The 24478-nt window shown below is 42.0% G+C and overlaps 1 protein-coding gene across 1 annotated transcript in view; it reads left to right on the top strand.

The window, feature by feature from the left end:
• Positions 1 to 24478, top strand: part of LOC115124782 (macrophage mannose receptor 1-like) — a 176164-nt gene that overhangs the window by 37884 nt on the left and 113802 nt on the right. The window contains exon 6 of the mRNA XM_065006003.1: positions 23683 to 23820. Within this exon, the coding sequence (XP_064862075.1) occupies positions 23683 to 23820 (138 nt within the window). The remainder of the gene's footprint in view (positions 1 to 23682; positions 23821 to 24478) is intronic.

Genomic DNA, 24478 nt, shown 5'->3' with positions numbered 1-24478 from the left:
ATAGGGGAAAAGGACCAGGGTCAGTTACACTATAGAGGGGAAAAGTACCAGGGTCAGTTAGTTACACTATAGAGGGGAAAATGACCAGGGTCAGTTAGTTACACTATAGAGGGGAAAAGGACCAGGGTCAGTTACACTATATAGGGGAAAAGGACCAGGGTCAGTTACACTATATAGGGGGAAAGGACCAGGGTCAGTTAGTTACACTATAGAGGGGAAAAGGACCAGGGTCAGTTAGTTACACTATAGAGGGGAAAAGGACCAGGGTCAGTTACACTATAGAGGGGAAAAGGACCAGGGTCAGTTACACTATAGAGGAGAAAAGGACCAGGGTCAGTTAGTTACACTATAGAGGGGAAAAGGACCAGGGTCAGTTAGTTACACTATAGAGGGGAAAAGGACCAGGGTCAGTTAGTTACACTATAGAGGGGAAAAGGACCAGGGTCAGTTAGTTACACTATATAGGGGAAAAGGACCAGGGTCAGTTAGTTACACTATAGAGGGGAAAAGGACCAGGGTCAGTTACACTATATAGGGGAAAAGGACCAGGGTCAGTTAGTTACACTATAGAGGGGAAAAAGACCAGGGTCAGTTACACTATAGAGGGGAAAAGGACCAGGGTCAGTTACACTATAGAGGGGAAAAGGACCAGGGTCAGTTACACTATAGAGGGGAAAAGGACCAGGGTCTGTTAGTTACACTATATAGGGGAAAAGGACCAGGGTCAGTTAGTTACACTATAGAGGAGAAAAGGACCAGGGTCAGTTACACTATAGAGGGGTAAAGTACCAGGGTCAGTTAGTTACACTATAGAGGGGAAAAGGACCAGGGTCAGTTAGTTACACTATAGAGGGGAAAAGGACCAGGATCAGTTAGTTACACTATAGAAGGGAAAGGACCAGGGTCAGTTAGTTACACTATAGAGGGGAAAGGACCAGGGTCAGTTAGTTACACTATATAGGGGAAAAGGACCAGGGTCAGTTACACTATATAGGGGAAAAGGACCAGGGTCAGTTAGTTACACTATATAGGGGAAAAGGACCAGGGTCAGTTACACTATATAGGGGAAAAGGACCAGGGTCAGTTACACTATATAGGGGAAAAGGACCAGGGGCAGTTACACTATATAGGGGAAAAGGACCAGGGTCAGTTAGTTACACTATAGAGGGGAAAAGGACCAGGGTCAGTTACACTATAGAGGGGAAAAGGACCAGGGTTAGTTACACTATAGAGGGGAAAAGGACCAGGGTCAGTTAGTTACACTATAGAGGGGAAAAGGACCAGGGTCAGTTAGTTACACTATAGAGGAGAAAAGGACCAGGGTCAGTTACACTATAGAGGGGAAAAGGACCAGGGTCAGTTACACTATAGAGGGGGAAAGGACCAGGGTCAGTTACACTATAGAGGGGAAAAGGACCAGGGTCAGTTAGTTACACTATAGAGGGGAAAAGGACCAGGGTCAGTTACACTATAGAGGAGAAAAGGACCAGGGTCAGTTAGTTACACTATAGAGGGGAAAAGGACCAGGGTCAGTTACACTATAGAGGGGAAAAGGACCAGGGTCAGTTAGTTACACTATAGAGGGGAAAAGGACCAGGGTCAGTTACACTATATAGGGGAAAAGGACCAGGGTCAGTTACACTATAGAGGGGAAAAGTACCAGGGTCAGTTAGTTACACTATAGAGGGGAAAATGACCAGGGTCAGTTAGTTACACTATAGAGGGGAAAAGGACCAGGGTCAGTTACACTATATAGGGGAAAAGGACCAGGGTCAGTTACACTATATAGGGGAAAAGGACCAGGGTCAGTTAGTTACACTATAGAGGGGAAAAGGACCAGGGTCAGTTAGTTACACTATAGAGGGGAAAAGGACCAGGGTCAGTTACACTATAGAGGGGAAAAGGACCAGGGTCAGTTACACTATAGAGGAGAAAAGGACCAGGGTCAGTTAGTTACACTATAGAGGGGAAAAGGACCAGGGTCAGTTACACTATATAGGGGAAAAGGACCAGGGTCAGTTAGTTACACTATAGAGGGGAAAATGACCAGGGTCAGTTACACTATAGAGGGGAAAATGACCAGGGTCAGTTACACTATATAGGGGAAAAGGACCAGGGTCAGTTACACTATAGAGGGGAAAAGGACCAGGGTCAGTTAGTTACACTATAGAGGGGAAAAGGACCAGGGTCAGTTACACTATAGAGGGGAAAAGGACCAGGGTCAGTTAGTTACACTATAGAGGGGAAAAGGACCAGGGTCAGTTAGTTACACTATAGAGGGGGGAAGGACCAGGGTCAGTTACACTATAGAGGGGAAAAGGACCAGGGTCAGTTACACTATATAGGGGAAAAGGACCAGGGTCAGTTAGTTACACTATATAGGGGAAAAGGACCAGGGTCAGTTACACTATATAGGGGAAAATGACCAGGGTCAGTTACACTATATAGGGGAACAGGACCAGGGTCAGTTACACTATAGAGGAGAAAAGGACCAGGGTCAGTTACACTATATAGGGGAAAAGGACCAGGGTCAGTTACACTATAGAGGGGAAAAGGACCAGGGTCAGTTACACTATAGAGGGGAAAAGGACCAGGGTCAGTTAGTTACACTATAGAGGGGAAAAGGACCAGGGTCAGTTACACTATAGAGGGGAAAAGGACCAGGGTCAGTTACACTATAGAGGGGAAAAGTACCAGGGTCAGTTAGTTACACTATAGAGGGGAAAATGACCAGGGTCAGTTAGTTACACTATAGAGGGGAAAGGACCAGGGTCAGTTACACTATATAGGGGAAAAGGACCAGGGTCAGTTACACTATATAGGGGAAAAGGACCAGGGTCAGTTAGTTACACTATAGAGGGGAAAAGGACCAGGGTCAGTTACACTATAGAGGGGAAAAGGACCAGGGTCAGTTACACTATAGAGGAGAAAAGGACCAGGGTCAGTTAGTTACACTATAGAGGGGAAAAGGACCAGGGTCAGTTACACTATATAGGGGAAAAGGACCAGGGTCAGTTAGTTACACTATAGAGGGAAAATGACCAGGGTCAGTTACACTATAGAGGGAAAATGACCAGGGTCAGTTACACTATATAGGGGAAAAGGACCAGGGTCCGTTACACTATAGAGGGAAAAGGACCAGGGTCAGTTAGTTACACTATAGAGGGGAAAAGGACCAGGGTCAGTTACACTATAGAGGGGAAAAGGACCAGGGTCAGTTAGTTACACTATAGAGGGAAAAGGACCAGGGTCAGTTAGTTACACTATAGAGGGGGGAAGGACCAGGGTCAGTTACACTATAGAGGGGAAAATGACCAGGGTCAGTTAGTTACACTATAGAGGGGAAAAGGACCAGGATCTGTTACACTATAGAGGGGAAAAGGACCAGGGTCAGGTAGTTACACTATAGAGGGGAAAAGGACCAGGGTCAGTTAGTTACACTATAGAGGGGGGAAGGACCAGGGTCAGTTACACTATAGAGGGGAAAAGGACCAGGGTCAGTTACACTATATAGGGGAAAAGGACCAGGGTCAGTTAGTTACACTATATAGGGGAAAAGGACCAGGGTCAGTTACACTATATAGGGGAAAATGACCAGGGTCAGTTAGTTACACTATATAGGGGAAAAGGACCAGGGTCAGTTACACTATATAGGGGAAAATGACCAGGGTCAGTTACACTATATAGGGGAACAGGACCAGGGTCAGTTACACTATAGAGGAGAAAAGGACCAGGGTCAGTTACACTATATAGGGGAAAAGGACCAGGGTCAGTTACACTATAGAGGGGAAAAGGACCAGGGTCAGTTACACTATAGAGGGGAAAAGGACCAGGGTCAGTTAGTTACACTATAGAGGGGAAAAGGACCAGGGTCAGTTACACTATAGAGGGGAAAAGGACCAGGGTCAGTTACACTATATAGGGGAAAAGGACCATGGTCAGTTAGTTACACTATATAGGGGAAAAGGACCAGGGTCAGTTAGTTACACTATAGAGGGGAAAAGGACCAGGGTCAGTTAGTTACACTATAGAGGGGAAAAGGACCAGGGTCAGTTAGTTACACTATATAGGGGAAAAGGACCAGGGTCAGTTAGTTACACTATAGAGGAGAAAAGGACCAGGGTCAGTTAGTTACACTATATAGGGGAAGAGGACCAGGGTCAGTTAGTTACACTATAGAGGGGAAAAGGACCAGGGTCAGTTAGTTACACTATAGAGGGGAAAAGGACCAGGGTCAGTTAGTTACACTATATAGGGGAAAAGGACCAGGGTCAGTTAGTTACACTATAGAGGAGAAAAGGACCAGGGTCAGTTAGTTACACTATATAGGGGAAGAGGACCAGGGTCAGTTAGTTACACTATAGAGGGGAAAAGGACCAGGGTCAGTTAGTTACACTATAGAGGGGAAAAGGACCAGGGTCAGTTAGTTACACTATAGAGGGGAAAAGGACCAGGGTCAGTTAGTTACACTATATAGGGGAAAAGGACCAGGGTCAGTTAGTTACACTATAGAGGGGAAAAGGACCAGGGTCAGTTACACTATATAGGGGAAAAGGACCAGGGTCAGTTAGTTACACTATAGAGGGGAAAAGGACCAGGGTCAGTTAGTTACACTATAGAGGGGAAAAGGACCAGGATCAGTTAGTTACACTATAGAAGGGAAAGGACCAGGGTCAGTTAGTTACACTATAGAGGGGAAAGGACCAGGGTCAGTTAGTTACACTATATAGGGGAAAAGGACCAGGGTCAGTTACACTATATAGGGGAAAAGGACCAGGGTCAGTTAGTTACACTATATAGGGGAAAAGGACCAGGGTCAGTTACACTATATAGGGGAAAAGGACCAGGGTCAGTTACACTATATAGGGGAAAAGGACCAGGGGCAGTTACACTATATAGGGGAAAAGGACCAGGGTCAGTTAGTTACACTATAGAGGGGAAAAGGACCAGGGTCAGTTACACTATAGAGGGGAAAAGGACCAGGGTTAGTTACACTATAGAGGGAAAAGGACCAGGGTCAGTTAGTTACACTATAGAGGGAAAAGGACCAGGGTCAGTTAGTTACACTATAGAGGAGAAAAGGACCAGGGTCAGTTACACTATAGAGGGAAAAGGACCAGGGTCAGTTACACTATAGAGGGGAAAGGACCAGGGTCAGTTACACTATAGAGGGAAAAGGACCAGGGTCAGTTAGTTACACTATAGAGGGGAAAATGACCAGGGTCAGTTACACTATAGAGGGGAAAAGGACCAGGGTCAGTTAGTTACACTATAGAGGGGAAAAGGACCAGGGTCAGTTACACTATAGAGGGGAAAAGGACCAGGGTCAGTTAGTTACACTATAGAGGGGAAAAGGACCAGGGTCAGTTACACTATATAGGGGAAAAGGACCAGGGTCAGTTACACTATAGAGGGGAAAAGTACCAGGGTCAGTTAGTTACACTATAGAGGGGAAAATGACCAGGGTCAGTTAGTTACACTATAGAGGGAAAGGACCAGGGTCAGTTACACTATATAGGGGAAAAGGACCAGGGTCAGTTACACTATATAGGGAAAAGGACCAGGGTCAGTTAGTTACACTATAGAGGGGAAAAGGACCAGGGTCAGTTACACTATAGAGGGAAAAGGACCAGGGTCAGTTACACTATAGAGGAGAAAAGGACCAGGGTCAGTTAGTTACACTATAGAGGGGAAAAGGACCAGGGTCAGTTACACTATATAGGGGAAAAGGACCAGGGTCAGTTAGTTACACTATAGAGGGGAAAATGACCAGGGTCAGTTACACTATAGAGGGGAAAATGACCAGGGTCAGTTACACTATATAGGGGAAAAGGACCAGGGTCCGTTACACTATAGAGGGGAAAAGGACCAGGGTCAGTTAGTTACACTATAGAGGGGAAAAGGACCAGGGTCAGTTACACTATAGAGGGGAAAAGGACCAGGGTCAGTTAGTTACACTATAGAGGGGAAAAGGACCAGGGTCAGTTAGTTACACTATAGAGGGGGGAAGGACCAGGGTCAGTTACACTATAGAGGGGAAAATGACCAGGGTCAGTTAGTTACACTATAGAGGGGAAAAGGACCAGGATCTGTTACACTATAGAGGGGAAAAGGACCAGGGTCAGGTAGTTACACTATAGAGGGGAAAAGGACCAGGGTCAGTTAGTTACACTATAGAGGGGGGAAGGACCAGGGTCAGTTACACTATAGAGGGGAAAAGGACCAGGGTCAGTTACACTATATAGGGGAAAAGGACCAGGGTCAGTTAGTTACACTATATAGGGGAAAAGGACCAGGGTCAGTTACACTATATAGGGGAAAATGACCAGGGTCAGTTAGTTACACTATATAGGGGAAAAGGACCAGGGTCAGTTACACTATATAGGGGAAAATGACCAGGGTCAGTTACACTATATAGGGGAACAGGACCAGGGTCAGTTACACTATAGAGGAGAAAAGGACCAGGGTCAGTTACACTATATAGGGGAAAAGGACCAGGGTCAGTTACACTATAGAGGGGAAAAGGACCAGGGTCAGTTACACTATAGAGGGGAAAAGGACCAGGGTCAGTTAGTTACACTATAGAGGGGAAAAGGACCAGGGTCAGTTACACTATAGAGGGGAAAAGGACCAGGGTCAGTTACACTATATAGGGGAAAAGGACCATGGTCAGTTAGTTACACTATATAGGGGAAAAGGACCAGGGTCAGTTAGTTACACTATAGAGGGGAAAAGGACCAGGGTCAGTTAGTTACACTATAGAGGGGAAAAGGACCAGGGTCAGTTAGTTACACTATATAGGGAAAAGGACCAGGGTCAGTTAGTTACACTATAGAGGAGAAAAGGACCAGGGTCAGTTAGTTACACTATATAGGGGAAGAGGACCAGGGTCAGTTAGTTACACTATAGAGGGGAAAAGGACCAGGGTCAGTTACACTATATAGGGGAAAAGGACCAGGGTCAGTTAGTTACACTATAGAGGGGAAAAGGACCAGGGTCAGTTAGTTACACTATAGAGGGGAAAAGGACCAGGATCAGTTAGTTACACTATAGAAGGGAAAGGACCAGGGTCAGTTAGTTACACTATAGAGGGGAAAGGACCAGGGTCAGTTAGTTACACTATATAGGGGAAAAGGACCAGGGTCAGTTACACTATATAGGGGAAAAGGACCAGGGTCAGTTAGTTACACTATATAGGGGAAAAGGACCAGGGTCAGTTACACTATATAGGGGAAAAGGACCAGGGTCAGTTACACTATATAGGGGAAAAGGACCAGGGGCAGTTACACTATATAGGGGAAAAGGACCAGGGTCAGTTAGTTACACTATAGAGGGGAAAAGGACCAGGGTCAGTTACACTATAGAGGGGAAAAGGACCAGGGTTAGTTACACTATAGAGGGGAAAAGGACCAGGGTCAGTTAGTTACACTATAGAGGGGAAAAGGACCAGGGTCAGTTAGTTACACTATAGAGGAGAAAAGGACCAGGGTCAGTTACACTATAGAGGGGAAAAGGACCAGGGTCAGTTACACTATAGAGGGGGAAAGGACCAGGGTCAGTTACACTATAGAGGGGAAAAGGACCAGGGTCAGTTAGTTACACTATAGAGGGGAAAAGGACCAGGGTCAGTTACACTATAGAGGAGAAAAGGACCAGGGTCAGTTAGTTACACTATAGAGGGGAAAAGGACCAGGGTCAGTTACACTATAGAGGGGAAAAGGACCAGGGTCAGTTAGTTACACTATAGAGGGGAAAAGGACCAGGGTCAGTTAGTTACACTATAGAGGGGAAAGGACCAGGGTCAGTTACACTATATAGGGGAAAAGGACCAGGGTCAGTTACACTATATAGGGGAAAAGGACCAGGGTCAGTTAGTTACACTATAGAGGGGAAAAGGACCAGGGTCAGTTACACTATAGAGGGGAAAAGGACCAGGGTCAGTTACACTATAGAGGAGAAAAGGACCAGGGTCAGTTAGTTACACTATAGAGGGGAAAAGGACCAGGGTCAGTTACACTATATAGGGGAAAAGGACCAGGGTCAGTTAGTTACACTATAGAGGGGAAAATGACCAGGGTCAGTTACACTATAGAGGGGAAAATGACCAGGGTCAGTTACACTATATAGGGGAAAAGGACCAGGGTCCGTTACACTATAGAGGGGAAAAGGACCAGGGTCAGTTAGTTACACTATAGAGGGGAAAAGGACCAGGGTCAGTTACACTATAGAGGGGAAAAGGACCAGGGTCAGTTAGTTACACTATAGAGGGGAAAAGGACCAGGGTCAGTTAGTTACACTATAGAGGGGGGAAGGACCAGGGTCAGTTACACTATAGAGGGGAAAATGACCAGGGTCAGTTAGTTACACTATAGAGGGGAAAAGGACCAGGATCTGTTACACTATAGAGGGGAAAAGGACCAGGGTCAGGTAGTTACACTATAGAGGGGAAAAGGACCAGGGTCAGTTAGTTACACTATAGAGGGGGGAAGGACCAGGGTCAGTTACACTATAGAGGGGAAAAGGACCAGGGTCAGTTACACTATATAGGGGAAAAGGACCAGGGTCAGTTAGTTACACTATATAGGGGAAAAGGACCAGGGTCAGTTACACTATATAGGGGAAAATGACCAGGGTCAGTTAGTTACACTATATAGGGGAAAAGGACCAGGGTCAGTTACACTATATAGGGGAAAATGACCAGGGTCAGTTACACTATATAGGGGAACAGGACCAGGGTCAGTTACACTATAGAGGAGAAAAGGACCAGGGTCAGTTACACTATATAGGGGAAAAGGACCAGGGTCAGTTACACTATAGAGGGGAAAAGGACCAGGGTCAGTTACACTATAGAGGGGAAAAGGACCAGGGTCAGTTAGTTACACTATAGAGGGGAAAAGGACCAGGGTCAGTTACACTATAGAGGGGAAAAGGACCAGGGTCAGTTACACTATATAGGGGAAAAGGACCATGGTCAGTTAGTTACACTATATAGGGGAAAAGGACCAGGGTCAGTTAGTTACACTATAGAGGGGAAAAGGACCAGGGTCAGTTAGTTACACTATAGAGGGGAAAAGGACCAGGGTCAGTTAGTTACACTATATAGGGGAAAAGGACCAGGGTCAGTTAGTTACACTATAGAGGAGAAAAGGACCAGGGTCAGTTAGTTACACTATATAGGGGAAGAGGACCAGGGTCAGTTAGTTACACTATAGAGGGGAAAAGGACCAGGGTCAGTTACACTATATAGGGGAAAAGGACCAGGGTCAGTTAGTTACACTATAGAGGGGAAAAGGACCAGGGTCAGTTAGTTACACTATAGAGGGGAAAAGGACCAGGATCAGTTAGTTACACTATAGAAGGGAAAGGACCAGGGTCAGTTAGTTACACTATAGAGGGGAAAGGACCAGGGTCAGTTAGTTACACTATATAGGGGAAAAGGACCAGGGTCAGTTACACTATATAGGGGAAAAGGACCAGGGTCAGTTAGTTACACTATATAGGGGAAAAGGACCAGGGTCAGTTACACTATATAGGGGAAAAGGACCAGGGTCAGTTACACTATATAGGGAAAAGGACCAGGGGCAGTTACACTATATAGGGGAAAAGGACCAGGGTCAGTTAGTTACACTATAGAGGGGAAAAGGACCAGGGTCAGTTACACTATAGAGGGGAAAAGGACCAGGGTTAGTTACACTATAGAGGGGAAAAGGACCAGGGTCAGTTAGTTACACTATAGAGGGGAAAAGGACCAGGGTCAGTTAGTTACACTATAGAGGAGAAAAGGACCAGGGTCAGTTACACTATAGAGGGGAAAAGGACCAGGGTCAGTTACACTATAGAGGGGAAAGGACCAGGGTCAGTTACACTATAGAGGGAAAAGGACCAGGGTCAGTTAGTTACACTATAGAGGGGAAAAGGACCAGGGTCAGTTACACTATAGAGGAGAAAAGGACCAGGGTCAGTTAGTTACACTATAGAGGGGAAAAGGACCAGGGTCAGTTACACTATAGAGGGGAAAAGGACCAGGGTCAGTTAGTTACACTATAGAGGGGAAAAGGACCAGGGTCAGTTACACTATATAGGGAAAAGGACCAGGGTCAGTTACACTATAGAGGGGAAAAGTACCAGGGTCAGTTAGTTACACTATAGAGGGAAAATGACCAGGGTCAGTTAGTTACACTATAGAGGGAAAGGACCAGGGTCAGTTACACTATATAGGGGAAAAGGACCAGGGTCAGTTACACTATATAGGGGAAAAGGACCAGGGTCAGTTAGTTACACTATAGAGGGGAAAAGGACCAGGGTCAGTTACACTATAGAGGGGAAAAGGACCAGGGTCAGTTACACTATAGAGGAGAAAAGGACCAGGGTCAGTTAGTTACACTATAGAGGGGAAAAGGACCAGGGTCAGTTACACTATATAGGGGAAAAGGACCAGGGTCAGTTAGTTACACTATAGAGGGGAAAATGACCAGGGTCAGTTACACTATAGAGGGGAAAATGACCAGGGTCAGTTACACTATATAGGGGAAAAGGACCAGGGTCCGTTACACTATAGAGGGGAAAAGGACCAGGGTCAGTTAGTTACACTATAGAGGGGAAAAGGACCAGGGTCAGTTACACTATAGAGGGGAAAAGGACCAGGGTCAGTTAGTTACACTATAGAGGGGAAAAGGACCAGGGTCAGTTAGTTACACTATAGAGGGGGGAAGGACCAGGGTCAGTTACACTATAGAGGGGAAAATGACCAGGGTCAGTTAGTTACACTATAGAGGGGAAAAGGACCAGGGTCAGGTAGTTACACTATAGAGGGGAAAAGGACCAGGGTCAGTTAGTTACACTATAGAGGGGGGAAGGACCAGGGTCAGTTACACTATAGAGGGGAAAAGGACCAGGGTCAGTTACACTATATAGGGGAAAAGGACCAGGGTCAGTTAGTTACACTATATAGGGGAAAAGGACCAGGGTCAGTTACACTATATAGGGGAAAATGACCAGGGTCAGTTAGTTACACTATATAGGGGAAAAGGACCAGGGTCAGTTACACTATATAGGGGAAAATGACCAGGGTCAGTTACACACTCAGTTACACTATAGAGGAGAAAAGGACCAGGGTCAGTTACACTATATAGGGGAAAAGGACCAGGGTCAGTTACACTATAGAGGGGAAAAGGACCAGGGTCAGTTACACTATAGAGGGGAAAAGGACCAGGGTCAGTTAGTTACACTATAGAGGGGAAAAGGACCAGGGTCAGTTACACTATAGAGGGGAAAAGGACCAGGGTCAGTTACACTATATAGGGGAAAAGGACCATGGTCAGTTAGTTACACTATATAGGGGAAAAGGACCAGGGTCAGTTAGTTACACTATAGAGGGGAAAAGGACCAGGGTCAGTTAGTTACACTATAGAGGGGAAAAGGACCAGGGTCAGTTAGTTACACTATATAGGGGAAAAGGACCAGGGTCAGTTAGTTACACTATAGAGGAGAAAAGGACCAGGGTCAGTTAGTTACACTATATAGGGGAAGAGGACCAGGGTCAGTTAGTTACACTATAGAGGGGAAAAGGACCAGGGTCAGTTAGTTACACTATAGAGGGGAAAAGGACCAGGGTCAGTTAGTTACACTATAGAGGGGAAAAGGACCAGGGTCAGTTAGTTACACTATATAGGGGAAAAGGACCAGGGTCAGTTAGTTACACTATAGAGGGGAAAAGGACCAGGGTCAGTTACACTATATAGGGGAAAAGGACCAGGGTCAGTTAGTTACACTATAGAGGGGAAAAGGACCAGGGTCAGTTACACTATAGAGGGGAAAAGGACCAGGGTCAGTTAGTTACACTATAGAGGGGAAAAGGACCAGGGTCAGGTAGTTACACTATAGAGGAGAAAATGACCAGGGTCAGTTAGTTACACTATATAGGGGAAAAGGACCAGGGTCAGTTAGTTACACTATAGAGGGGAAAAGGACCAGGGTCAGGTAGTTACACTATAGAGGGGAAAAGGACCAGGGTCAGTTAGTTACACTATAGAGGGGAAAAGGACCAGGGTCAGTTACACTATAGAGGGGAAAAGGACCAGGGTCAGTTAGTTACACTATAGAGAGGAAAAGGACCAGGGTCGGTTACACTATAGAGGGGAAAAGGACCAGGGTCAGTTACACTATAGAGGGGAAAAGGACCAGGGTCAGTTACACTATAGAGGGGAAAAGGACCAGGGTCAGTTAGTTACACTATAGAGGGGAAAAGGACCAGGGTCAGTTAGTTACACTATAGAGGGGAAAAGGACCAGGGTCAGTTAGTTACACTATATAGGGGAAAAGGACCAGGGTCAGTTAGTTACACTATATAGGGGAAAAGGACCAGGGTCAGTTAGTTACACTATAGAGGGGAAAAGGACCAGGGTCAGTTAGTTACACTATAGAGGGGAAAAGGACCAGGGTCAGTTAGTTACACTATAGAGGGGAAAAGGACCAGGGTCAGTTAGTTACACTATAGAGGGGAAAAGGACCAGGGTCAGTTAGTTACACTATATAGAGGAAAAGGACCAGGGTCAGTTAGTTACACTATAGAGGGGAAAAGGACCAGGGTCAGTTACACTATATAGGGGAAAAGGACCAGGGTCAGTTAGTTACACTATAGAGGGGAAAAAGACCAGGGTCAGTTACACTATAGAGGGGAAAAGGACCAGGGTCAGTTACACTATAGAGGGGAAAAGGACCAGGGTCAGTTAGTTACACTATAGAGGAGAAAAGGACCAGGGTCAGTTAGTTACACTATATAGGGGAAGAGGACCAGGGTCAGTTAGTTACACTATAGAGGGGAAAAGGACCAGGGTCAGTTAGTTACACTATAGAGGGGAAAAGGACCAGGGTCAGTTAGTTACACTATATAGGGGAAAAGGACCAGGGTCAGTTAGTTACACTATAGAGGGGAAAAGGACCAGGGTCAGTTACACTATATAGGGGAAAAGGACCAAGGTCAGTTAGTTACACTATAGAGGGGAAAAGGACCAGGGTCAGTTACACTATAGAGGGGAAAAGGACCAGGGTCAGTTACACTATAGAGGGGAAAAGGACCAGGGTCAGTTAGTTACACTATAGAGGGGAAAAGGACCAGGGTCAGGTAGTTACACTATAGAGGAGAAAATGACCAGGGTCAGTTAGTTACACTATATAGGGGAAAAGGACCAGGGTCAGTTAGTTACACTATAGAGGGGAAAAGGACCAGGGTCAGGTAGTTACACTATAGAGGGGAAAAGGCCCAGGGTCAGTTAGTTACACTATAGAGGGGAAAAGGACCAGGGTCAGTTACACTATAGAGGGGAAAAGGACCAGGGTCAGTTAGTTACACTATAGAGAGGAAAAGGACCAGGGTCAGTTACACTATATAGGGGAAAAGGACCAGGGTCAGTTAGTTACACTATAGAGGGGAAAAGGACCAGGGTCAGTTAGTTACACTATAGAGGGGAAAAGGACCAGGGTCAGTTAGTTACACTATAGAGGGGGAAAGGACCAGGGTCAGTTAGTTACACTATAGAGGGGAAAAGGACCAGGGTCAGTTAGTTACACTATATAGGGGAAAAGGACCAGGGTCAGTTAGATACACTATAGAGGGGAAAAGGACCAGGGTCAGTTACACTATAGAGGGGAAAAGGACCAGGGTCAGTTACACTATAGAGGGGAAAAGGACCAGGGTCAGTTACACTATAGAGGGGAAAAGGACCAGGGTTAGTTAGTTACACTATAGAGGGTAAAAGGACCAGGGTCAGTTAGTTACACTATAGAGGGGAAAAGGACCAGGGTCAGTTAGTTACACTATATAGGGGAAAAGGACCAGGGTCAGTTAGTTACACTATAGAGGGGAAAAGGACCAGGGTCAGTTAGTTACACTATATAGGGGAAAAGGACCAGGGTCAGTTAGTTACACTATATAGGGGAAAAGGACCAGGGTCAGTTAGTTACACTATAGAGGGGAAAAGGACCAGGGTCAGTTACACTATAGAGGGGAAAAGGACCAGGGTCAGTTAGACTGATGTTAGTCTTCAGTTGTAGTGATATAGCTGTTAGTCTTCAGTTGTAGTGATATAGCTGTTAGTCTTCAGTTGTAGTGATATAGTTGTTAGTCTTCAGTTGTAGTGATATAGTTGTTAGTCTTCAGTTGTAGTGATATAGCTGCTGTTAGTCTTCAGTTGTAGTGATATAGCTGCTGTTAGTCTTCATTGTAGTGATATAGATGTTAGTCTTCAGTTGTAGTGATATAGTTGTTAGTCTTCAGTTGTAGTGATATAGTTGTTAGTCTTCAGATGTAGGTATATAGTTGTTAGTCTTCAGATGTAGGTATATAGCTGCTGTTAGTCTTCAGATGTAGTGATATAGCTGCTGTTAGTCTTCAGTTGTAGTGATATAGCTGCTGTTAGTCTTCAGTTGTAGTGATATAGCTGCTGTTAGTCTTCAGTTGTAGTGATATAGTTGTTAGTCTTCAGATGTAGGTATATAGTTGTTAGTCTTCAGATGTAGGTATATAGTTGTTAGTCTTCAGATGTAGGTATATAGTTGTTAGTCTTCAGATGTAGGTATATAGTTGTTAGTCTTCAGTTGTAGTGATATAGCTGTTGTTGTTAGTCATCAGTTGTAGTGATATAGTTGTTAGTCTTCAGTTGTAGTGATATAGCTGCTGTTAGTCTTCAGTTGTAGTGATATAGCTGTTAGTCTTCAGTTGTAGTGATATAGCTGTTAGTCTTCAGTTGTAGTGATATAGCTGTTAGTCTTCAGTTGTAGTGATATAGTTGTTAGTCTTCAGTTGTAGTGATATAGCTGTTAGTCTTCAGTTGTAGTGATATAGCTGTTAGTCTTCAGTTGTAGTGATATAGCTGTTAGTCTTCAGTTGTAGTGATATAGTTGTTAGTCTTCAGATGTAGGTATATAGTTGTTAGTCTTCAGTTGTAGTGATATAGCTGTTAGTCTTCAGTTGTAGTGATATAGATGTTAGTCTTCAGTTGTAGTGATATAGCTGTTAGTCTTCAGTTGTAGTGATATAGCTGTTAGTCTTCAGTTGTAGTGATATAGCTGCTGTTAGTCTTCAGTTGTAGTGATATAGCTGTTAGTCTTCAGTTGTAGTGATATAGCTGTTATTCTTCAGTTGTAGTGATATAGCTGTTAGTCTTCAGTTGTAGTGATATAGCTGTTAGTCTTCAGTTGTAGTGATATAGCTGCTGTTAGTCTTCAGTTGTAGTGATATAGCTGCTGTTAGTCTTCAGTTGTAGTGATATAGCTGTTAGTCTTCAGTTGTAGTGATATAGCTGTTGGTCTTCAGTTGTAGTGATATAGCTGTTGGTCTTCAGTTGTAGTGATATAGCTGTTAGTCTTCAGTTGTAGTGATATAGATGTTAGTCTTCAGTTGTAGTGATATAGCTGCTGTTAGTCTTCAGTTGTAGTGATATAGCTGTTAGTCTTCAGTTGTAGTGATATAGCTGTTAGTCTTCAGTTGTAGTGATATAGCTGTTAGTCTTCAGTTGTAGTGATATAGCTGTTGGTCTTCAGTTGTAGTGATATAGCTGTTAGTCTTCAGTTGTAGTGATATAGCTGTTAGTCTTCAGTTGTAGTGATATAGCTGTTAGTCTTCAGTTGTAGTGATATAGCTGCTGTTAGTCTTCAGTTGTAATGATATAGCTGTTAGTCTTCAGTTGTAGTGATATAGCTGTTAGTCTTCAGTTGTAGTGATATAGCTGTTGGTCTTCAGTTGTAGTGATATAGCTGTTAGTCTTCAGTTGTAGTGATATAGCTGTTAGTCTTCAGTTGTAGTGATATAGCTGTTAGTCTTCAGTTGTAGTGATATAGCTGTTAGTCTTCAGTTGTAGTGATATAGCTGTTAGTCTTCAGTTGTAGTGATATAGCTGTTAGTCTTCAGTTGTAGTGATATAGCTGTTAGTCTTCAGTTGTAGTGATATAGCTGCTGTTAGTCTTCAGTTGTAGTGATATAGCTGTTAGTCTTCAGTTGTAGTGATATAGCTGTTGGTCTTCAGTTGTAGTGATATAGCTGTTAGTCTTCAGTTTTAGTGATATAGCTGCTGTTAGTCTTCAGTTGTAGTGATATAGCTGCTGTTAGTCTTCAGTTGTAGTGATATAGCTGTTAGTCTTCAGTTGTAGTGATATAGCTGTTAGTCTTCAGTTGTAGTGATATAGCTGTTAGTCTTCAGTTGTAGTGATATAGCTGTTAGTCTTCAGTTGTAGTGATATAGCTGCTGTTAGTCTTCAGTTGTAGTGATATAGCTGCTGTTAGTCTTCAGTTGTAGTGATATAGCTGCTGTTAGTCTTCATTGTAGTGATATAGATGTTAGTCTTCAGTTGTAGTGATATAGTTGTTAGTCTTCAGTTGTAGTGATATAGTTGTTAGTCTTCAGATGTAGGTATATAGCTGCTGTTAGTCTTCAGATGTAGTGATATAGCTGCTGTTAGTCTTCAGTTGTAGTGATATAGCTGCTGTTAGTCTTCAGTTGTAGTGATATAGCTGCTGTTAGTCTTCAGTTGTAGTGATATAGTTGTTAGTCTTCAGATGTAGGTATATAGTTGTTAGTCTTCAGATGTAGGTATATAGTTGTTAGTCTTCAGATGTAGGTATATAGTTGTTAGTCTTCAGATGTAGGTATATAGTTGTTAGTCTTCAGTTGTAGTGATATAGCTGTTGTTGTTAGTCATCAGTTGTAGTGATATAGTTGTTAGTCTTCAGTTGTAGTGATATAGCTGCTGTTAGTCTTCAGTTGTAGTGATATAGCTGTTAGTCTTCAGTTGTAGTGATATAGCTGTTAGTCTTCAGTTGTAGTGATATAGCTGTTAGTCTTCAGTTGTAGTGATATAGTTGTTAGTCTTCAGTTGTAGTGATATAGCTGTTAGTCTTCAGTTGTAGTGATATAGCTGTTAGTCTTCAGTTGTAGTGATATAGCTGTTAGTCTTCAGTTGTAGTGATATAGTTGTTAGTCTTCAGATGTAGGTATATAGTTGTTAGTCTTCAGTTGTAGTGATATAGCTGTTAGTCTTCAGTTGTAGTGATATAGATGTTAGTCTTCAGTTGTAGTGATATAGCTGTTACTCTTCAGTTGTAGTGATATAGCTGTTAGTCTTCAGTTGTAGTGATATAGCTGTCTTGTTAGTGATATCTTCAGTTGTAGTGATATAGCTGTTAGTCTTCAGTTGTAGTGATATAGCTGTTATTCTTCAGTTGTAGTGATATAGCTGTTAGTCTTCAGTTGTAGTGATATAGCTGTTAGTCTTCAGTTGTAGTGATATAGTCTTCAGTTGTAGTGATATAGCTGTTAGTCTTCAGTTGTAGTGATATAGTTAGTCTTCAGTTGTAGTGATATAGCTGTTAGTCTTCAGTTGTAGTGATATAGCTGTTAGTCTTCAGTTGTAGTGATATAGCTGTTAGTCTTCAGTTGTAGTGATATAGCTGTTAGTCTTCAGTTGTAGTGATATAGCTGTTAGTCTTCAGTTGTAGTGATATAGCTGTTAGTCTTCAGTTGTAGTGATATAGCTGTTAGTCTTCAGTTGTAGTGATATAGCTGTTAGTCTTCAGTTGTAGTGATATAGCTGTTAGTCTTCAGTTGTAGTGATATAGCTGTTAGTCTTCAGTTGTAGTGATATAGCTGTTAGTCTTCAGTTGTAGTGATATAGCTGTTGGTCTTCAGTCTTCAGTTGTAGTGATATAGCTGTTAGTCTTCAGTTGTAGTGATATAGCTGTTAGTCTTCAGTTGTAGTGATATAGCTGTTAGTCTTCAGTTGTAGTGATATAGCTGTTAGTCTTCAGTTGTAGTGATATAGCTGTTAGTCTTCAGTTGTAGTGATATAGCTGTTAGTCTTCAGTTGTAGTGATATAGCTGTTAGTCTTCAGTTGTAGTGATATATAGCTGATATAGCTGTTAGTCTTCAGTTGTAGTGATATAGCTGTTAGTCTGATATAGCTGTTGTCTTCAGTGATGATAGCTGCTGTTAGTCTTCAGTTGTAGTGATATAGCTGTTGGTCTTCAGTTGTAGTGATATAGCTGTTAGTCTTCAGTTTTAGTGATATAGCTGCTGTTAGTCTTCAGTTGTAGTGATATAGCTGCTGTTAGTCTTCAGTTGTAGTGATATAGCTGTTAGTCTTCAGTTGTAGTGATATAGCTGTTAGTCTTCAGTTGTAGTGATATAGCTGTTAGTCTTCAGTTGTAGTGATATAGCTGTTAGTCTTCAGTTGTAGTGATATAGCTGCTGTTAGTCTTCAGTTGTAGTGATATAGCTGCTGTTAGTCTTCAGTTGTAGTGATATAGCTGCTGTTAGTCTTCATTGTAGTGATATAGATGTTAGTCTTCAGTTGTAGTGATATAGTTGTTAGTCTTCAGTTGTAGTGATATAGTTGTTAGTCTTCAGATGTAGGTATATAGCTGCTGTTAGTCTTCAGATGTAGTGATATAGCTGCTGTTAGTCTTCAGTTGTAGTGATATAGCTGCTGTTAGTCTTCAGTTGTAGTGATATAGCTGCTGTTAGTCTTCAGTTGTAGTGATATAGTTGTTAGTCTTCAGATGTAGGTATATAGTTGTTAGTCTTCAGATGTAGGTATATAGTTGTTAGTCTTCAGATGTAGGTATATAGTTGTTAGTCTTCAGATGTAGGTATATAGTTGTTAGTCTTCAGTTGTAGTGATATAGCTGTTGTTGTTAGTCATCAGTTGTAGTGATATAGTTGTTAGTCTTCAGTTGTAGTGATATAGCTGCTGTTAGTCTTCAGTTGTAGTGATATAGCTGTTAGTCTTCAGTTGTAGTGATATAGCTGTTAGTCTTCAGTTGTAGTGATATAGCTGTTAGTCTTCAGTTGTAGTGATATAGTTGTTAGTCTTCAGTTGTAGTGATATAGCTGTTAGTCTTCAGTTGTAGTGATATAGCTGTTAGTCTTCAGTTGTAGTGATATAGCTGTTAGTCTTCAGTTGTAGTGATATAGTTGTTAGTCTTCAGATGTAGGTATATAGTTGTTAGTCTTCAGTTGTAGTGATATAGCTGTTAGTCTTCAGTTGTAGTGATATAGATGTTAGTCTTCAGTTGTAGTGATATAGCTGTTACTCTTCAGTTGTAGTGATATAGCTGTTAGTCTTCAGTTGTAGTGATATAGCTGCTGTTAGTCTTCAGTTGTAGTGATATAGCTGTTAGTCTTCAGTTGTAGTGATATAGCTGTTGGTCTTCAGTTGTAGTGATATAGCTGTTAGTCTTCAGTTTTAGTGATATAGCTGCTGTTAGTCTTCAGTTGTAGTGATATAGCTGCTGTTAGTCTTCAGTTGTAGTGATATAGCTGTTAGTCTTCAGTTGTAGTGATATAGCTGTTAGTCTTCAGTTGTAGTGATATAGCTGTTAGTCTTCAGTTGTAGTGATATAGCTGTTAGTCTTCAGTTGTAGTGATATAGCTGCTGTTAGTCTTCAGTTGTAGTGATATAGCTGCTGTTAGTCTTCAGTTGTAGTGATATAGCTGCTGTTAGTCTTCATTGTAGTGATATAGATGTTAGTCTTCAGTTGTAGTGATATAGTTGTTAGTCTTCAGTTGTAGTGATATAGTTGTTAGTCTTCAGATGTAGGTATATAGCTGCTGTTAGTCTTCAGATGTAGTGATATAGCTGCTGTTAGTCTTCAGTTGTAGTGATATAGCTGCTGTTAGTCTTCAGTTGTAGTGATATAGCTGCTGTTAGTCTTCAGTTGTAGTGATATAGTTGTTAGTCTTCAGATGTAGGTATATAGTTGTTAGTCTTCAGATGTAGGTATATAGTTGTTAGTCTTCAGATGTAGGTATATAGTTGTTAGTCTTCAGATGTAGGTATATAGTTGTTAGTCTTCAGTTGTAGTGATATAGCTGTTGTTGTTAGTCATCAGTTGTAGTGATATAGTTGTTAGTCTTCAGTTGTAGTGATATAGCTGCTGTTAGTCTTCAGTTGTAGTGATATAGCTGTTAGTCTTCAGTTGTAGTGATATAGCTGTTAGTCTTCAGTTGTAGTGATATAGCTGTTAGTCTTCAGTTGTAGTGATATAGTTGTTAGTCTTCAGTTGTAGTGATATAGCTGTTAGTCTTCAGTTGTAGTGATATAGCTGTTAGTCTTCAGTTGTAGTGATATAGCTGTTAGTCTTCAGTTGTAGTGATATAGTTGTTAGTCTTCAGATGTAGGTATATAGTTGTTAGTCTTCAGTTGTAGTGATATAGCTGTTAGTCTTCAGTTGTAGTGATATAGATGTTAGTCTTCAGTTGTAGTGATATAGCTGTTACTCTTCAGTTGTAGTGATATAGCTGTTAGTCTTCAGTTGTAGTGATATAGCTGCTGTTAGTCTTCAGTTGTAGTGATATAGCTGTTAGTCTTCAGTTGTAGTGATATAGCTGTTATTCTTCAGTTGTAGTGATATAGCTGTTAGTCTTCAGTTGTAGTGATATAGCTGTTAGTCTTCAGTTGTAGTGATATAGCTGCTGTTAGTCTTCAGTTGTAGTGATATAGCTGCTGTTAGTCTTCAGTTGTAGTGATATAGCTGTTAGTCTTCAGTTGTAGTGATATAGCTGTTAGTCTTCAGTTGTAGTGATATAGCTGCTGTTAGTCTTCAGTTGTAGTGATATAGCTGTTAGTCTTCAGTTGTAGTGATATAGCTGTTGGTCTTCAGTTGTAGTGATATAGCTGTTGGTCTTCAGTTGTAGTGATATAGCTGTTAGTCTTCAGTTGTAGTGATATAGATGTTAGTCTTCAGTTGTAGTGATATAGCTGCTGTTAGTCTTCAGTTGTAGTGATATAGCTGTTAGTCTTCAGTTGTAGTGATATAGCTGTTAGTCTTCAGTTGTAGTGATATAGCTGTTAGTCTTCAGTTGTAGTGATATAGCTGTTGGTCTTCAGTTGTAGTGATATAGCTGTTAGTCTTCAGTTGTAGTGATATAGCTGTTAGTCTTCAGTTGTAGTGATATAGCTGTTAGTCTTCAGTTGTAGTGATATAGCTGCTGTTAGTCTTCAGTTGTAGTGATATAGCTGTTAGTCTTCAGTTGTAGTGATATAGCTGTTAGTCTTCAGTTGTAGTGATATAGCTGTTGGTCTTCAGTTGTAGTGATATAGCTGTTAGTCTTCAGTTGTAGTGATATAGCTGTTAGTCTTCAGTTGTAGTGATATAGCTGTTAGTCTTCAGTTGTAGTGATATAGCTGTTAGTCTTCAGTTGTAGTGATATAGCTGTTAGTCTTCAGTTGTAGTGATATAGCTGTTAGTCTTCAGTTGTAGTGATATAGCTGTTAGTCTTCAGTTGTAGTGATATAGCTGCTGTTAGTCTTCAGTTGTAGTGATATAGCTGTTAGTCTTCAGTTGTAGTGATATAGCTGTTGGTCTTCAGTTGTAGTGATATAGCTGTTAGTCTTCAGTTTTGGTGATATAGCTGCTGTTAGTCTTCAGTTGTAGTGATATAGCTGCTGTTAGTCTTCAGTTGTAGTGATATAGCTGTTAGTCTTCAGTTGTAGTGATATAGCTGTTAGTCTTCAGTTGTAGTGATATAGCTGTTAGTCTTCAGTTGTAGTGATATAGCTGTTAGTCTTCAGTTGTAGTGATATAGCTGTTAGTCTTCAGTTGTAGTGATATAGCTGTTGGTCTTCAGTTGTAGTGATATAGCTGTTAGTCTTCAGTTGTAGTGATATAGCTGTTAGTCTTCAGTTGTAGTGATATAGCTGTTAGTCTTCAGTTGTAGTGATATAGCTGCTGTTAGTCTTCAGTTGTAGTGATATAGCTGTTAGTCTTCAGTTGTAGTGATATAGCTGTTAGTCTTCAGTTGTAGTGATATAGCTGTTGGTCTTCAGTTGTAGTGATATAGCTGTTAGTCTTCAGTTGTAGTGATATAGCTGTTAGTCTTCAGTTGTAGTGATATAGCTGTTAGTCTTCAGTTGTAGTGATATAGCTGTTAGTCTTCAGTTGTAGTGATATAGCTGTTAGTCTTCAGTTGTAGTGATATAGCTGTTAGTCTTCAGTTGTAGTGATATAGCTGTTAGTCTTCAGTTGTAGTGATATAGCTGCTGTTAGTCTTCAGTTGTAGTGATATAGCTGTTAGTCTTCAGTTGTAGTGATATAGCTGTTGGTCTTCAGTTGTAGTGATATAGCTGTTAGTCTTCAGTTTTGGTGATATAGCTGCTGTTAGTCTTCAGTTGTAGTGATATAGCTGCTGTTAGTCTTCAGTTGTAGTGATATAGCTGTTAGTCTTCAGTTGTAGTGATATAGCTGTTAGTCTTCAGTTGTAGTGATATAGCTGTTAGTCTTCAGTTGTAGTGATATAGCTGTTAGTCTTCAGTTGTAGTGATATAGCTGCTGTTAGTCTTCAGTTGTAGTGATATAGCTGTTAGTCTTCAGTTGTAGTGATATAGCTGTTAGTCTTCAGTTGTAGTGATATAGCTGTTAGTCTTCAGTTGTAGTGATATAGCTGTTAGTCTTCAGTTGTAGTGATATAGCTGTTAGTCTTCAGTTGTAGTGATATAGATGTTAGTCTTCAGTTGTAGTGATATAGCTGTTAGTCTTCAGTTGTAGTGATATAGCTGTTAGTCTTCAGTTGTAGTGATATAGCTGCTGTTAGTCTTCAGTTGTAGTGATATAGCTGTTAGTCTTCAGTTGTAGTGATATAGCTGTTGGTCTTCAGTTGTAGTGATATAGCTGTTAGTCTTCAGTTTTAGTGATATAGCTGTTAGTCTTCAGTTGTAGTGATATAGCTGCTGTTAGTCTTCAGTTGTAGTGATATAGCTGTTAGTCTTCAGTTGTAGTGATATAGCTGTTAGTCTTCAGTTGTAGTGATATAGCTGTTAGTCTTCAGTTGTAGTGATATAGCTGTTAGTCTTCAGTTGTAGTGATATAGCTGCTGTTAGTCTTCAGTTGTAGTGATATAGCTGTTAGTCTTCAGTTGTAGTGATATAGCTGTTAGTCTTCAGTTGTAGTGATATAGCTGTTAGTCTTCAGTTGTAGTGATATAGCTGTTAGTCTTCAGTTGTAGTGATATAGCTGTTAGTCTTCAGTTGTAGTGATATAGATGTTAGTCTTCAGTTGTAGTGATATAGCTGTTAGTCTTCAGTTGTAGTGATATAGCTGTTAGTCTTCAGTTGTAGTGATATAGCTGTTAGTCTTCAGTTGTAGTGATATAGCTGTTGGTCTTCAGTTGTAGTGATATAGCTGTTGGTCTTCAGTTGTAGTGATATAGCTGCTGTTAGTCTTCAGTTGTAGTGATATAGCTGTTGGTCTTCAGTTGTAGTGATATAGCTATTAGTCTTCAGTTGTAGTGATATAGCTGCTGTTAGTCTTCAGTTGTAGTGATATAGATGTTAGTCTTCAGTTGTAGTGATATAGCTGCTGTTAGTCTTCAGTTGTAGTGATATAGATGTTAGTCTTCAGTTGTAGTGATATAGTTGTTAGTCTTCAGTTGTAGTGATATAGCTGCTGTTAGTCTTCAGTTGTAGTGATATAGATGTTAGTCTTCAGTTGTAGTGATATAGCTGTTAGTCTTCAGATGTAGTGATATAGCTGTTGGTCTTCAGTTGTAGTGATATAGCTGTTAGTCTTCAGTTGTAGTGATATAGCTGTTAGTCTTCAGTTGTAGTGATATAGCTGTTGGTCTTCAGTTGTAGTGATATAGCTGTTGGTCTTCAGTTGTAGTGATATAGCTGTTGTTGTTGTTTGTGTGTAGGTCATCCTCTCTCTGATCCTGGTCATATCTGTGGACTTGTCGACCCAGTTCAGCAGTCCTACTGGCAGAGCTCCCTGTGCTCCAAGAAACTTGGCTACGTCTGTCAGAAAGACCCACCTACATCCCCCGTTCACCCAGGTAGGTCTGTCAGAAAGACCCAACTACATCCCCCGTTCCCCCAGGTAGGTCTTTCAGAAAGACCCACCTGCATCCCCCGTTCCCCCAGGTAGGTCTGTCAGAAAGACCCACCTACATCCCCCGTTCACCCAGGTAGGTCTGCCAGAAAGACCCACCTACATCCCCCGTTCCCCCAGGTAGGTCTGTCAGAAAGACCCACCTACATCCCCCGTTCCCCAGGTAGGTTTGTCAGAAAGACCTCCCTATAACCCCTGTTCACCAGGTAGGTCTGTCAGAAAGACCTCCCTATAACCCCTGTTCACCAGGTAGATCTGTCAGAAAGACCTCCCTAAAAGCCCCGTTCACCCAGATCCAACACTCTGTTCTACTCTGCTCAATTTAATCCAGTCCAATCCATTTTAGTCCAGACTAGTCTAGTCCATTTCAATCTTGAACAGTTTGTTCAGTCTTGTCCAGTTCATTTCAGTCTTGTCCAGTCCAATTGCATCTTGAACAGTTTGTTCAGTCTAGTCCAGTTCATTTCAGTCCAGTCTAGTCCAGTTCATTTCAGTCCAGTCTAGTCCAGTTCATTTCAGTCCGGTCTCGTCCAGTCTAGTCCAGTTCATTTCAGTCCAGTCTCGTCCAGTCCAGTCTAGTCCAGTTCATTTTTGTATTATAT

Source organism: Oncorhynchus nerka, linkage group LG20 (assembly GCF_034236695.1).
Source record: "Oncorhynchus nerka isolate Pitt River linkage group LG20, Oner_Uvic_2.0, whole genome shotgun sequence".
Lineage (NCBI taxonomy): Eukaryota > Metazoa > Chordata > Actinopteri > Salmoniformes > Salmonidae > Oncorhynchus > Oncorhynchus nerka.
This window is presented reverse-complemented; position numbering and strand designations above follow the sequence as displayed.